Source organism: Limulus polyphemus, unplaced genomic scaffold, assembly GCF_000517525.1.
Source record: "Limulus polyphemus unplaced genomic scaffold, Limulus_polyphemus-2.1.2 Scaffold107, whole genome shotgun sequence".
Classification (NCBI taxonomy): Eukaryota; Metazoa; Arthropoda; class Merostomata; order Xiphosura; family Limulidae; genus Limulus; species Limulus polyphemus.
This window is the reverse complement of record NW_013665717.1, coordinates 279,453-295,141: the sequence shown is the minus strand read 5'-3', so window position 1 is coordinate 295,141 and position 15,689 is coordinate 279,453. Positions and strand designations below refer to the sequence as shown.

General features: G+C 33.4%; 1 protein-coding gene across 1 annotated transcript in view; it reads left to right on the top strand.

The window, feature by feature from the left end:
* Positions 1-15,689, top strand: part of LOC106470728 (proto-oncogene tyrosine-protein kinase receptor Ret-like) — a 58,420-nt gene that overhangs the window by 30,173 nt on the left and 12,558 nt on the right. Inside the window, exons 8-15 of the mRNA XM_013931295.2 lie at positions 861-887; positions 1,103-1,315; positions 2,051-2,290; positions 4,228-4,493; positions 4,950-5,097; positions 9,268-9,375; positions 10,803-11,044; positions 15,247-15,369. Of these exons, the coding sequence (XP_013786749.2) occupies positions 861-887; positions 1,103-1,315; positions 2,051-2,290; positions 4,228-4,493; positions 4,950-5,097; positions 9,268-9,375; positions 10,803-11,044; positions 15,247-15,369 (1,367 nt within the window). The remainder of the gene's footprint in view (positions 1-860; positions 888-1,102; positions 1,316-2,050; positions 2,291-4,227; positions 4,494-4,949; positions 5,098-9,267; positions 9,376-10,802; positions 11,045-15,246; positions 15,370-15,689) is intronic.

Genomic DNA, 15,689 nt, shown 5'->3' with positions numbered 1-15,689 from the left:
AAGAGCTGAAAGTTGTTACTCAATAGAATAGCCTCATTACAATTAAATTCACTACTTTTAGCCCTAATATTACTCTTTCTAACTTTCTGAAAGTCATTGTAAGTACATGCCAGTCGCGAATTCACAAATAAAACCCACGTATTGCATCCATTACACCAACAAACTGTGAACGCTCGACTCCTACACTAGTCTTAACTATTGTATTCATACTTATAGCCTGAAAATTAATACTCAATACCAAATGTAGATTATTAAATACTTTACTTACTTAAACTGGAATCACCTTACTCGGATTATAATATGAATTATAAATTTTTATTAACTTATCTAAAACATCAACCAGGTGGTTAGAGAGCTCTACTCGCAATCTGCGGGTCGCGAGTTCGAATCCCTGTCACACCAAACATGCTTGCCCTTTCAACCATGGGGGCGTTATAATGTGACGGTCAATCCCACTATTCGTTGGTAAAAGAATAGCCCAAGAGTTGGCGGTGGGTGTTGATGACTAGCTCCCTTCTTTAGTCTTACACTGCTAAATTAGGGACGGCTAGCGCAGATAGCTTTGCGCGAAATTCAAAAACAAATAAACTTTGTTTGTGGGTTTTACTGTAGTTTGTTAATTCAATGGTTGCTTTTTTCAAACTGTTGAGTAATTTTTTTTTTTGTTTAATATGTTTTGTCCTTGCAATAAAACTGTAATGACAAGTATTTGTATATCGATGTTAATGAAACATATTAAACGTTAACATTGTCTAGTTTTATGGATTTTTTTTAAAAGAAAAAGAAAACTTTTTGTATTTCTTGACGCTGTGCTTATTGTAGTTTGCAAAACTAAAATTCTTTGATTTCTTTTTGTGCAGATCAAAGCCCTCAGCTCGAAGACTGTGGTAAGATAAAGATCATTATAGAAACACTTGGTCTGTTTCAATGCATGAATGAGTAATAGCAATAACAAAATCTAGAATTAACATAATAGTTTAAATAATAAAATTGCATAATTACTGCGAATTCAGACAAAACAAAACTGTAGAAGATAGAAAATATACATATTAGGTTCTTTCTGATAAATAGTAATAAAATGTTATTCTCCACCATCTATTAGATTATTGTGCGAAATATGGTGTTCAAACCATTTGTCTTGCTTCCTGTGGAATGGGAACTGCTAGAGGTCGTTGCTCTTGGCGGGAAAATAACTATAAAACCTCTCCCACCACCAAATATGCCACTTGCAGTTCAGACATTACGACTTGTCCTGACGGCGTGTGTGACGAACTGGAAAAAACATATGGCCATATTTGTCCCCAGGACTGCTGTGGTAAGTTTTTCACCAAGTCTCAGAGTGCAAAGCAATTAATATATGTACTATACTTTTCTGTTTTCCATAGTTATCATGACTTCAAGAAATACTGACATATATATATATATAACCAAAAAATCAATAAGATTCACCTGTGGGTACGAATAAGAAGACACTGGAGTATCAGACCTTTTTTTCTTTTCTTTTATTAATTTCTTCCATCGGTTTTGTGACTTCAAAGGTCACTCTTCAGGAAATAGTTTTACTGAGAATATATATATATGAAAAAACATAGAAATGCCACTTTTCAAGTAAATTATATGTATTTAATTTAAATTATTAATATTTAGTTGAAAAGTGGTGTTTATATGTTTTTGTTATAGATTTTCAGTAAAACTATTTCCTGAAGAGTGACCTTTAAAGTCACGAAACCGGTAGAAGAAACTAATAAAAGATAAGGAAAAAAGTTTCGTATTCCAGTGTTTTCTTATATATATAATATTATTACCTTATACAGAGTGGCTAACTAGATAGTTAGTGTTTTCCGTTGTTAGTCCTTTCACTGTTGCAATCTTGAATGCTAAAAAATTATGTCCATATTTTAACAAACAAACATTGTTCGAGTTATTCTTACGTTTTACCACAGGTACCAAAATGTATTATATTTGCTACTCTAAAAATGTTATCATAACATTAAAAACGGTATTTAGAAAATTCGTGTTTTGTTCTTAATGTATGTTTTTCTCTTCACAGAAAACTTCGAAGGTTCGGTTATCTTTCCAAACAACGTCAGTGGTAAAAGTCATGGAATCAAAATGGCAGTTGGGACTTGTACTTGCTCCACTATCAATACGTGCAAGTGTGTGGAACCGATACATATCGACGGCAGTCAGGTTTTCGACTCAAACAATAGCTACTCACTACAATATGGTGATTCAAAAGGAAGAAAGAACCCAGAAATTTTGTCGAAAGAGACAGAGGATACAAATACTGGTATAGTATATGAAACCACTAATTATTATGTTTATTGTTAGTTTAACATTCGATAAATATATCACATTATTATTCACACAAGAAAAACATGTTGATAATGTCTAAAGGAAACATTTTTACTTTCATTATTTATAATTATTATAACATTTTACAACAGTAAAATTCACACATGTGTTAGTATTATTTTTTATCAGAAAAGTCATTAATTCTAGCCTGTTGCTGTTTATTGTTTTCTGCAATGCCTCTTTATAATCGACGGTTGTTTTTGTTTTTTAAAGACAGGGAAATTTTAGTTTATAACTATAATTTCGAGTAAATTACTACTGAAGTAGCATATATTGTTAGCAGGAAATAAAGACATTTTTAATGTCATACATACATATATAAATGTTTACAAGGTCGAACGTACATGATTATACCTGTATAAACAAAATAATTCAAGTTGAATATTACCCAGTTAAGAGAATAGAACATTTTTAGGATTGAAAATAAAATACTCATTTGAACCACAACTCAATAGTTATTAAAATTTAAGATAAATTATGTTAAATATTGACATTCTAAAATACTTTGACAAAGCTAAATAAAGAAAAAATATAGATGTTTCTGTTTAAATCATTTTTACCTTGGGTTCTTTTACCACAGTTGTTTTCTTGAAACAGCGTGATCATATACTACCACAGCTTTAAGTTTGAATATTTTCAGCTTAGGTTCTGTTACCACAGATGTTCACCTGTGATGTTATGTATTATTACTGTAGCTTGTGCTTGAACATCTTCAACTTAGGTTCTGTACAATAGTTGTTCACTTGAATCACCATGATGCTAGATATTATTACTGTAGCTTTCTGCTTTAACATTTTCAACTTAGGTTCTTAGGTTTCCACAGATGTTCACCTGTGATGTTATGTATTATTACTGTAGTTTGTGCTTGAACATCTTCAACTTAGGTTCTGTACAATAGTTGTTCACTTGAATCACCATGATGCTAGATATTATTACTGTAGCTTGTGCTTGAACATTTTCTTTACAGTTACTTTTATCACGGCTGTTCCTTTGAACTATGATAATGATTATAGGGATTAGTGTGAAAGTTTCGTGCCAAAATAGTTTTCAGTTGTTCGTTTGAATCATGATGATCGTAATTATAAACATGTTGTTCCTTTGAATCATGATGATCGTAATTATAAACATTGTTTTCAAAGCTTTGTGCACGAATAACGGTTGTTTTTAGAGCAAAGCCACATGGGCTATGTGCTGTGTCCACCACGGGGAATCGAACCCCATATCTTAGCGTTGTATATCCATAAAATTACCACTGTCCTATCGGGGGACGTGCACGAATAAATTTCAGCACAAGTGCTGTTACCAAAGTTTTATACTTTAATTTAAAACACAATTACTAATACAATGGTTTTTTTTATTTTAACTCCTTCCACCGATTCTCTGTTACCAAAAGTTTGGGTTATGTCTTAGTAATAATGCATCTGCATGGTAGTATAAAAAACTTAAATTTGAAATAAATAAAGAACATTGTGGTATTAATCCCTACCCTAATTCTGGTTTATAAATGGTCCGTATAAAATTAATAACCAAATCACACTTCACCAACGTAGTCTGGTTCACATAATAACGGTTTTTGTTCATGCAATTTGAATATAAATAGCATCTCAACCACTACTGTATCTAGCATATCCCAACAAGCTTGGTAAGCCACGGTACCGGGCGAAAGGCCTTATCGACAATAGATATGGCAGATATAGTGTGGTTGACAGGTTGTTATACATTCTGTTTTACTTTCACTGTTAAGTTCTGTAATTTTATTGGTCAAGAGTCATCAATGTCACAGAACGATACATGTACTTGTCACTAGCGCGCACCTCAGTTAGTTCCAAGAAGAATAGTGTATTGGATAAAGTTTTGATCCTTCTTTATTAGGTTTCTCCAGTACCGCAGCTTGTGGGGAAGGATGTGTTGCCCTGATCTTCTTGGCTCTCGGTAGCGCTTTTGTTGCGTGCATTCTCTTCATTCTAATTTCCCGTATAAAGAAATACAGGAAGAATAAAACGAAAAACAAATATGTCGGAAACTGTATGTCCCTCTCCGTGATGACTTCTGAACATATAAATGGTCGACCTTCCCCAGTGCAAGACCCGCAGCAATCTACAAACGAAACATCTGCTGGGTGTAGTAGCAAGACTTTAGTAAGTATAAATGAATTTATTTACAAAACAACAAAAAACAGTATTTATTATGAGTATCTCAGATAATGATCTGGCCCGGCATGGCCAGGTGGTTAGGGAACTCGACTCACAACCTGAGGGTCGCGGGTTCGAATCCCCGTCACACCAAACATGCCCACCCTTTCAGCCGTGGGGGCGTTATAATGTGACGGTTCTTTGGTAAAAAAGTAGCCCAAGAGTTGGCGGTGGGTGTTGAGGACTAGCTGCCTTCCCTCTTGTCTTACACTGCTAAATTAGGGACGGCTAGCGCAGATAGTCCTCGTGTAGCTTTGCGCGAAATTCAAAAACAAACAGGCAATGATAATTTTTTTTTAAATAACATTCCGATTAATACGCCTCTGATGCAGAGTTAATGTTTATAGGTATTAGGATAAAGTATTTAAAAGCCGAATTTCTTCTACTCTTTCTTTTCTATAGAGAGATACTCGATGGGAATTTCCACGAGATAAGTTGATTATGGAAGAGAAGCTAGGAGAAGGAGAGTTTGGGAGGGTGATGCGAGCACAAGCCTGGGGAATAAATGGTCATAAAGGATACAGTACAGTTGCAGTGAAGATGTCAAAAGGTAAATTAAAAAGCCACAATTATTAATAGGACCATAACAATTTTACTTTATCGAAAGTGAAAAAAGAGATAAATAGAAAGATATACAGATAGATTTTTGGTATGTCAAGGGGTCTTTAAGGCTTTTAAGTGTATCCTGACTACAAATTATCCTCGATAAACGGAAAACTAAGATACTAAATCAAGCCCTAGTCCTCTAAATATTTATCAATCATTTACTTATATTTCACTTTCTTCCTATAAATTTACAGCCTGTGCTACTCTAAATACCAATTTGTTTTATTTACGTACCATTCTAGTTCCAGTGGATAAATAAAACTACCTCGACTGGAGCTATTAACTGACCTTTCCAAGTTTTAAACTAATGACCTCATGTCGTACTCCCTTCAAAATTCAGTACGACAAAATCTGATCAATAAATTTTACCAGTTTCCTTGATTGCTTACATTACTTCAATTCTTCGATTATATTACCCCTGATCTTTCTCTTTTTTTGTGAAATAGAAAAGGTTAAGAGATCTCAAACTATCCCCATATGTCAATCCTCATATCCTCATGATCATCCTAGCTGCCCTCTATTGAACCATCTCGAGCGTTTCAATGTTCTTCTTAACATAAGGGGATCAAAAATATACCCAATACTTCAAAGTATGGCTAACCAATGATTTATACAATGAAACGATGGTCATACTCCCTCTAACCTTGTAATCAATATTTCTTTATCTACAACCCAAACTTTTATCAGTTTTACCAAGTATAATATATCAACCAATATCTCAGGATCCTTTTCCTCATCCACATAACTAAGAGGTTTCCATCAAAATCACAAATGTAATTAATGTTCTGATATCCCACATCTATAACCTTACTCTTGTCATAATTAAATTCCATCTGTCATGTGCTTGTCCAATTAACCAACTGTTTTAAGTCACTCTTTAAAACCCCAACATTCTCGTTGCAGCCAGCCCGATGATCATTATAATATCATTTAACTCAACACATTTTCTCACTATGCCCCTTTCAATGTCATTAATGCATATGTGGAATATCAATGGTATCAACACAGGTCCTTTAGACCCACCACTTGTAACACTAGCCCACTTAGATTATACTCTGATAAATTACAACATTTTATTTTCTCCCACTCAGTCAAACTTCAACCCACTTAGATAACTTATCTTCTATTCCGACTGAGGTAATATGTTTCACCAATCACTTGTATGGCAACTTGCCAAAAGCTCTCTTAAAACCAAATCCGCTCCTTTACTATCATCCAGACAAGAACCAGTATCCTCCAAAAGTTAACTAGAGGGGCATTCAGTAGAGCGCATACGTCCGCCACGCAGCGTTGATCATATTTGGCTCTCAAAAAATATGAAAATGTGTTCGTTGTTTTCAACGGACCATTTTTGGTAGGACAATGAATAATAATATTTTACATACGTCCACCAACTTTCATCAAAATCCGATCATTTTTGACTGATTTATAGAGCAAAAATAGTGTGAAAAGTCGGTCCCTGTGTTAACAGATAGAGATTTTTGGATTTTCGTGACCTTACTTGACCTTGACCATCCAAAAACTAATCACTTCTAAGTTAGGTCATTTTCCATTAGTATACCAACTTTCATTCAAATACATTCAGCCGTTTTCGAGAAATCTTGCTGACAAACACAAACACACACAAGGTGAAAACATAACCTCCGTCCATCTTCGATGGCGGAGGTAATATGTTAGTAAGGCAGTATCTTCCCTTTCTAAAGCCATGTCGGTATGACAAAAAATGAACTTCGCCAAATGTTGCCAGCAAATCATTTTGCATCAGGCTATTTAAAGTTAACTGGCCTAAATTTCCTTGGGCAATATTTACCTCCCTTAAACTAGCCATTCTCCAATTTTCTGGCACTTAATCCTTCTATCTAACGACCTATCAATAATAATAATGGTAGGGTAAATATTATTAAGTCTAAGAGCCATATTTATTTTCAAACTATTAAGTTCTTTTATAAAAATACTTCGAATTAATAACCATATCGCACGCTCCCATAACATTTCCTCCAAACTTATTCTCAAGATCAAGAATCCAGCCAATATCATTCCTGGTAAAAACCTTTAATTAAAAAGTCACTTTAAAAGCTGAGCAAGCCATTAATCACCTGTATTTTAAAGATTCACTTTCCATTGTTGCGATCTTGTATTGATTAATATATTTAAAAAAATATTTATCGTTACTTCAAAAATTACGTGACAACTGTTCTTCATAAGCCACTTTTGATGCTATAATTTCCTTTTTAATTACTTTTCTAACTCTTCTGTAATGATATAAATCTTCCATCGCACCTTATTGGGTTGTAGCGTGCCTAATATTTCTAAGATATATTACTTAGATATCTTCATACTTTGACTTTAAACTTATCTTAGATAGGGTAATACAACTGGACTATATCTTTAATGCCATTGCTATCTTAGCTGTTTCTATTTGAATGACATCTGCTTAATTACTTATGTTTCTAATCATTATTCTTTAACCTTTGTCTCGTAGTATCCCCGAGATATAAAATTATATCACATTCACTATAGTGTTTCGATACGATGGTTATTTTGTGAATTCGTTAAATATTTATGTACTTAATAGGTTGCTTAAAACAAGTATTTGCATTGAATATCAACACAAGCTTTGTTTTATTTTATTTAAGTCACAATTCAGATCTAAGTATATGTAACCAACTTAATAGTTTACCACTGAAAGAATAACATACAAGTCAATTGTAAATAGATCCATAAAATATAACTCATAAATTAATGATTTTTTTACCAGAACGCGCCTTCTTAGCGTGTAGCACCCTATTTAAAATGTTTTTTTTTCGTGTGCAAATAATTGATTAATAATCAAATGTTTATTGCAGCCCAGGTCAGTGGAGTAACTACAAAATACGACCCCCCGCATAAAAAGTAATTGGACTCCCCTACATTTATTCCCTTTGCCGGCAATTCTTAAGTATGACAGGCCCCTTGAACCCATTTTGGCTCTGGCTCCCCCGCATTGTGGAGGGCATACTTACGCCACTGGCCCAGACTCTCAGAGTAAATGTGTACAGAATAATGTGAACATTGTAAAGTCTACTGGCTAACAAGTAACAAAGTAAAACTGTGGATGCATCTTTATTATTTTTGGCATACTTTTCAAATGGTAATGACAATTCGCATTATTGGTTACTGAGATGTAGTGTGATTAACATTTCTATATTATATTATATAGATATATTCGTTCTTTAACTCTCAACGTATTTTTTCTTTAAGAAGTTCTAAGGCTGCTTTCTCTGTAGGGCAAATTTTAGAGATAATTTGTAACACCAGTATAAATTCCAATTACTTCGTGTGTTTTTTTTCAAATTTAATGTAAAACTGTAAAATGTTCAAAGAATTATTATTAATATTAACTGACGTACCCGTTCAATACATGCGAAGGACATAAGGACCTCGTGGAAACCACACAGAGGTCAGATCTGAAAAGTGACCCCCTATATCAGTCTTCGGGGGCTCTAAGGATACATGCCAGTTTTGATGACAATTGGTCCAGCGGTTCGCCGTCAGTTATAAGCAGACACATACACAGACTTTTGTCAAATAATGGTTAAACATAGTAAATGATATAGCTTTATTTAATATTCTATATTTTTGTGTGTTTTTATTAAAACTTTGTTTTATTACAACATTTTAAGGTTTACGATCGCTTTATTGACCTCCCTATGAAATTCTAATATTATCAAAGTATAATGCAAATTATAAAATGATAACTATTATTAACTCATCAAAATAAAGATTATAACTCTAAATAACTGGTGTTTATTCTCTAAGCGATTCTTCAATTCTTTTTTTTTTTTTTCGTCAGACAAAATAATTACAGATTAGAATAGTAGATTATTTCTTGTGAATTATACAACAGTGTCTTTGTCATGTGACGTAAACCATTCTTTCTAAATGAGGTAAACATACTTTGCACTGAGTAAACTGTTTCGTTGATTTTTCAACGTGGTAATAAGCGTTATTATTCTAACAGTGTCTTTGTCATGTGACGTAAACCATTCTTTCTGAATGAGGTAAATATACTTTGCACTGAGTAAACTGTTTCGTTGATTTTTCAACGTGGTAATAAGCGTTATTATTCTTAAAGGTAATGGAGGTTTATCAGAACAGCAGGACCTTTACTCAGAATTTAATATGTTAAAAGAAGTGTCTCATCCCAACGTAATTAAACTACTTGGAGCATGCACTCAGAAAGGTTAGTGTTTTCTGTGAAAATATATATAATTTATTATACGTGTATATGTTTTATTTATAACTAAGCGACCTCATAAATATGGATATTTAAATTTTGTTCCAACATAGTAAACACTCCGACGATACCCAACTGACAAAACAATGCATTATAATCTTTATAAGTAAGAATGTAAAAAGTGGGACGTTTAATTAGCTATATCAATTATAGGTTTGATGATTATTTGTATTTTAGTCTAACTAGGTAGCTTTCTATGCTTGGAAATTAATATTAATATATTTACCATGAACTGTTACTTCATTATAATCAATATCTAGTTATAATTGTGTATAGTTACTTAAGTATTTATGTAGCTACTGCACTAAGAAAAAAGTTATGAGCTCGTCGTAAAGAACCTCATATTTCTATATAAACATATAATTTGTTTTTGTATGTTATACCTGTGACATAGCTATTAAGGTTAACTCCCGCTGTCCTTAATATTGAACTATTGACCAGAGTGAAGGTGGTTACTCAGCAGTACCCTTACACACACCATCCATGCAAAGGGATTGCCAGTTACTTTTATAACGCCTTCACAACTTAAACTGCAGGTAATATTTTGTGGCATCGCATGGATTATATAACCAGCCTGCTAGCTCAGTAAATCCAGACCCTCACCTAAAACATATGAAATTAAATAAGAATGACCCTTTGAACATTTTGTAATTGCCATGAATATATTGATCTTATAACTTCCAACTGGGCCCAATGATTAAAGTCTATACAAATAAACAAAATGGTGAAATAAATACAGTTATAAATAAATTTATTACAATTGTGCTTATTTTACCTTTTTTCTTCTTCTTCTCGTTGCTTTACTGTATTAATTAAGTTATGGGTCCACTGGACCCAGGTAGTGAAAGGAGTTTAAAATATATATTGTAGTTCTAGGATTAAATGTTCCTATTTTTATACCTCTGCTTAATTAGTTACATTCTCTAGATATGATCTTTAATCTTTTTTGTGATATTCAGTTGTCGAATGCAAGATAATTCTAGTATTTAGACATTTGCTCTTTTTTTCAAATATTGACAAAATGTTGAAGTTAACTTACGTTTTCGAATTTGTTCATGAATAGAGCTTTTATTCACTTTTAATAAAGTTATAATATACAATACCGTGACTGTTTCCTCTACCTATTTCCTATTTACTTCTGAGCATTTTTTTTACAGTCCGAATGCCAAAAACTGTACTTAAACATTTTTGATTACGTTTGCTTCTTATGACACAACTCAACAAACAATAAATAAGTAATGAACCTTACATAGTTCAAGTGCTGAAGAGTAAGCTTATGCTGGAATGTTATTAACTAATGAAACACTCTCAGTAATAAATGAATGGACTGTTACGCTTTCAAATGGGCTTGTTTATTTTCCCTTTGTGAACAGGCGGCCCTTTTTACATCATAGTGGAATATGCTGAGCTTGGTTCTCTTCGTTCTTTTCTGCGCAAAAGTCGATCATTAGGATTTGAATTCAGTGACTCCAGTATGGTACAAGTAGAAAATCCCATGTACTTATCCGACAGTGGTGACCTCTGCCGTCGTAATGATACCCGGTTAACAAAACGCGATCTTATATCGTTTGCTTGGCAGATTACGAAAGGAATGGCCTATTTGAGCGACATGAAGGTTAGTATACGTTCGTATAAAAGTATAAAACCAAAATATGTCTGCCATAAAGAAACAAACACGTATTTTCATAAGCTGGGATCTACTCTGTATTTAATGAGAATTTTAGTCACTGTATGTGTTATTAAACCAATCTCTTTAGTTCAACTAGTTCGTATGATTTTGTTGAACTATTCCTCGTGCTTAAAACTGGATTTGTGTTAAGGTCATTTTCAGACTACTAATTCTGAAAATTAAACATTGGTAAAGATGAAATGGGCAAAATATTTTCAGTTCGGAGAGACTCTCCTAGGGAATGTCTTGAAGAACTAATCTACAAAAAGGAGCTCAGGAAGAAAGGGCGACGTTTCGAAAGATTTCTGTCTTTTTTTCTTCTGGTCAGCTTGACCGGATTTTGCAAGATGTATATGAGCTTTTTGTCAAAGACAAGTGACGGAAGTCTTTCGAAATTTCGTCGTTTCTCTAGAAAGGTCATTCTGAACTAGTGAGTTGTTGCCTATTTCACTATTGTTTGTTCATAATGAATACTTTGCTTAAATCATCCATAAAAAAAATCGGCATTGATACTTGTAGTTTCTAAACAGTTGAGAGCGGATGTTGCCTGGCTTTTAAATTCCCGCTTTACTTTGAATAAAACAGTATTTTTTCATAATCCACTATGTATATCAAATGCCCACACGATCTTATTATTAACATTTTTGTTATGACAGGTTATATTATTTGTAATTCAGTTGTCAAGCAAACAAGTATATTGATGATAGCTACTTCATTGAAGTCAAAAACAACCTTCTTTTCTGGAAATAGAAAAGCTATTGTATCGCCATCTGTGAGAAGTATGGAAAACGTCACTTTGTCTAAGTTTAGTCCAAAAATAATTCAATAGATGGCATAATTCCATAGCATAACATGATTACTGAATGGATGAATTTCTTAACGCAAAGCTACACAACGGGCTATATGCGATCTGTCCACTGAGGAGAATCGAACACCAGATTTACATAACGATCCCAGAGAACATCCTCGCCATTTCAGCAGTGGGGCGTTATGATGTTACGGTCAATCCCACTATTCAGTGGTAAAAGAGTCGGTGGTGAATGGTCTTAACTAGTTGCCTTCCCTCTAGCCCATCACTGCTAAATTAGAAACGGCTAGCGCAGATAACCCTCGAGTAGCTTTGCGCGAAATTAAAACAAAATAAAACAAACAAACACATATTTGTTATTTTTAAAATGAAACATTCCTGCAAGTAATTAAAAATATATCAACCCACTTATGCAAAATCACTTCAAATGATTTTTGTTTTCCTTATCGATAAATACAAATTTTGAAATAACTTTGAAATAATAAAAATAGAGTCCTTCATGTAGTTAAATTAATGAAATTGACTAATACTTTTACAAGGTGTATATCATAAAAACAAATCACACATTCTTAAGAACAAGACAGAGTTTGCGGAATGTATATTGGTATTTCTACGTTAATGAGTCAGTCTATGAGAAAATTGTATTTTTTTATAACTGTCAACAGAAACGCATTAAACGTTGCCTTTTAGACAGATGTATTATTGAAATAAAACTAATGCTTAATAGTACATAATAATAGTATTTAGAAATGAGACCGTCCCCAGTCTCATTTTAAATATCTATTGTGTACTATTTAAAAACGTTGACTTTCCTTTCTTTAATACAACTGTGTTAAAACTTACATAAGTGTCATCCTATTCTTAATAGCTTTGTTTCAAAATAATATTTATTGCAACCAAAATCGATACCTCAATCTGAAAATATTCACGTATTTGAATGGAGTGATAACAAAAGAAAAAGCGTATGTTTCCAGATGTAATAGAATACGTTTATTTACATTTCATTATACGTTTTTTTTATACGTAATGCATTCTGTGAAAAAAGTTGAGCTTTTGATAAAACGTGTACTAGACTTGCATTACTTTCCTACTGAACGTGGATATGAAATTCTAAAACAAAATTAAAACTTTATACAAAGCAACTTTATATTTATGTATTATGCTCCTGCTTAAGAAACTGGTTGAAACTTCATGTAAATTCAAAATGAGTTTACGTACAATAGTCTAAGTTTTCATAGTGCGACCGTTTCGTTCCCCCCTACTCACAATAATATACATAAGGTGAAATATTTCACCAGAGTAATGAATTTCGACCTTGAAACACATTTAGAAACGTTATAGGTAAATATCCCGTTGCATGTTGATACCAGTAATGCACCACATTAGCTGACACTAAATGTCGGTGAAATACGTTACATTTACTTTACACCTGCTAATATTGTATCATAGCACATGAAGCATTTATATTTAATATGTTGTTGCGAAATAAGATACGTCTTTGTATCATTCACATCAGTTAATCTTATTTCGTGCACTGCCGTAAATTCCGAATTAAATACAATCTCAATGAAGACATACAAATGATGTTTACGACTTTAAATCCTTCTACATCACACACTATGAAGTGATTACAAAATCGTTGTTTCAAATACACCCCTCCTACTTTTTAAATTCCCAGTATAAGTTTATGTGAACTCTTGACTTATAGGTGAGTTGTAGAACATTTTGGAACACCTATATATAAAATATACGAAAATAATAATTTCATCTAAAGTTAGTTGAGAATTATATTTAAATTTAAAGTTATGTGTTTATTCGAAGAATTGTGGAGTAATATTAATTATTGTAGCTTCATTATTATGTATTTAAACGTTGTCATATACAGTGATTGCCCCCCGCCCCCACATTGATTCAGCGGTAATTCTGCGGACTTAAATAGCAATGTTAAAAACACAGATAGCCTATTATGTAGCTTTGCGCTTAACCACAAACAAATACAGAGACTTGGTATTATCAACCTTCATGGCAGTCGACAAGGTATGAAATAACATGCCCCCCCCCCCCTCACCCAGTATCACAGCTGTATGTCTGCGTACTTACAACGCTAGAAACCGCATTTCGATACCCCTGGTCGGCAGAGCACACATAGCCCATTGTATAGCTTTGTGCTTAAATTCAAACAAACATACAAACAATGAAATAATATAAATTTAACCTAGGCATAAATCTGAAAAAAAAATACAGACTGACTGTTAAAAAGCAATGAAAAGTTTGTACATATAATTTATTTTCGGTTCGAAACATTTTAAACATTTAAGATGAACACTATTATCATTATTGTATAACATATATCGTCGTATTACCGATTAGATTAGAGAGAGCAGTTTCTAGCAAGATTTGGTTTCTTCTTGTCGATTATCTCTCTATTTTTAAAATCGATTACGAAAACGCAGAAAGAAGTTTGTTTGTTTTGAATTTCGCGCAAAGCTACACGAGGGCTATCTGCGCTAGCCGTCCCTAATTTAGCAGTGTAAGACTAGAGGGAAGGCAGCTAGTCATCACCACCCACCGCCTACTCTTGGGCTACTCTTTTACCGACGAACAGTGGGATTATAGCGCGCCCACGGCTGAAAGGGCGAGCATGTTTGGTGGGACGGGGATTCGAACCCGCGACTCTCAGATTGCGAGTCGAGCGCCCTAACCACCATGCCGGGCCTCAGAAAGAAGTAAAGGTACCTCAGTTACATTATTTTTTATTTTTTAGCGCTATCTTCGTTCTGTCCATCACGGAGAATCGAACCCCGGGTTTAAGCGTTGTTTTAGCCACTGTTTTTTTTTGTTGTTGTTTCTTGTTGAGCATAAAGCTACACATTGTACTATATGTATGGTGACCTTCACGGGTATCGAAACGCAGTTTTTAGGGTTACAAGCCTTCAGAGTTACCACTGAGTCATTGGGGAAAGTTAGATTAACGTTTGAGGCAAAAGTAACTAGTAAATAAAAATGATTAATCTCATGGAGAACAATGTCTCAGATGGCATAATATCGTGCGATTATCTAATACGTAGTTCTGTTTTGATTGCAAAAGATAAAAGTTAAAACAATTGCAACAAACAATCATAACGAATAATTGGTGAGCAAGTCTTTATAATTTCTGGCCTTCAAAATGACCTGGAAAGTGAAGAAAAATAATTTATGGTTTGTAGCGCTTAGTTAGCCTCTTGTTTTTTGTCTCAGCTATACAAAATTAAATACAATGTTATTACGTGATTTAAAAAACTTACTAGTTTCAAGAGTATAATTATGTATACATATATGTGTGTATAATTTGTTTCTAAAGTTAATTCACAGAGATTTAGCGACCAGAAATATCCTTCTGGCAGCAGGGAATGTTATCAAGATTTCCGACTTCGGACTTAGTCGTGACGTATACGAAGGCGACACATATCTAAAGAAGACTAAGGTAAATAGTTATTTGTTTATTATGGTGCTTGAATGATGTGGTGTCTAAGCATACTATGCTAATCAACGATTTATTAGTGTGATTAGGAAACATACAGTAAATCGTGTGTGCTTTTTTCCTTCTTTAAATGTAATTTATTTTTGCTACGTATGCAATATTTGTCGTAGCAGGAAAAAACTTACATTTCAGCCAAAATTAGTTCGATTTATAAAAAAAAACGATCAATGAAAAAAAAGAGTCACGCTAAAGTATGGGTTCCCAATCAATGAAAAAAAAGTCACGCTAAAGTAGGGTTTCCCAGTCAATGAAAAAACAAGGTC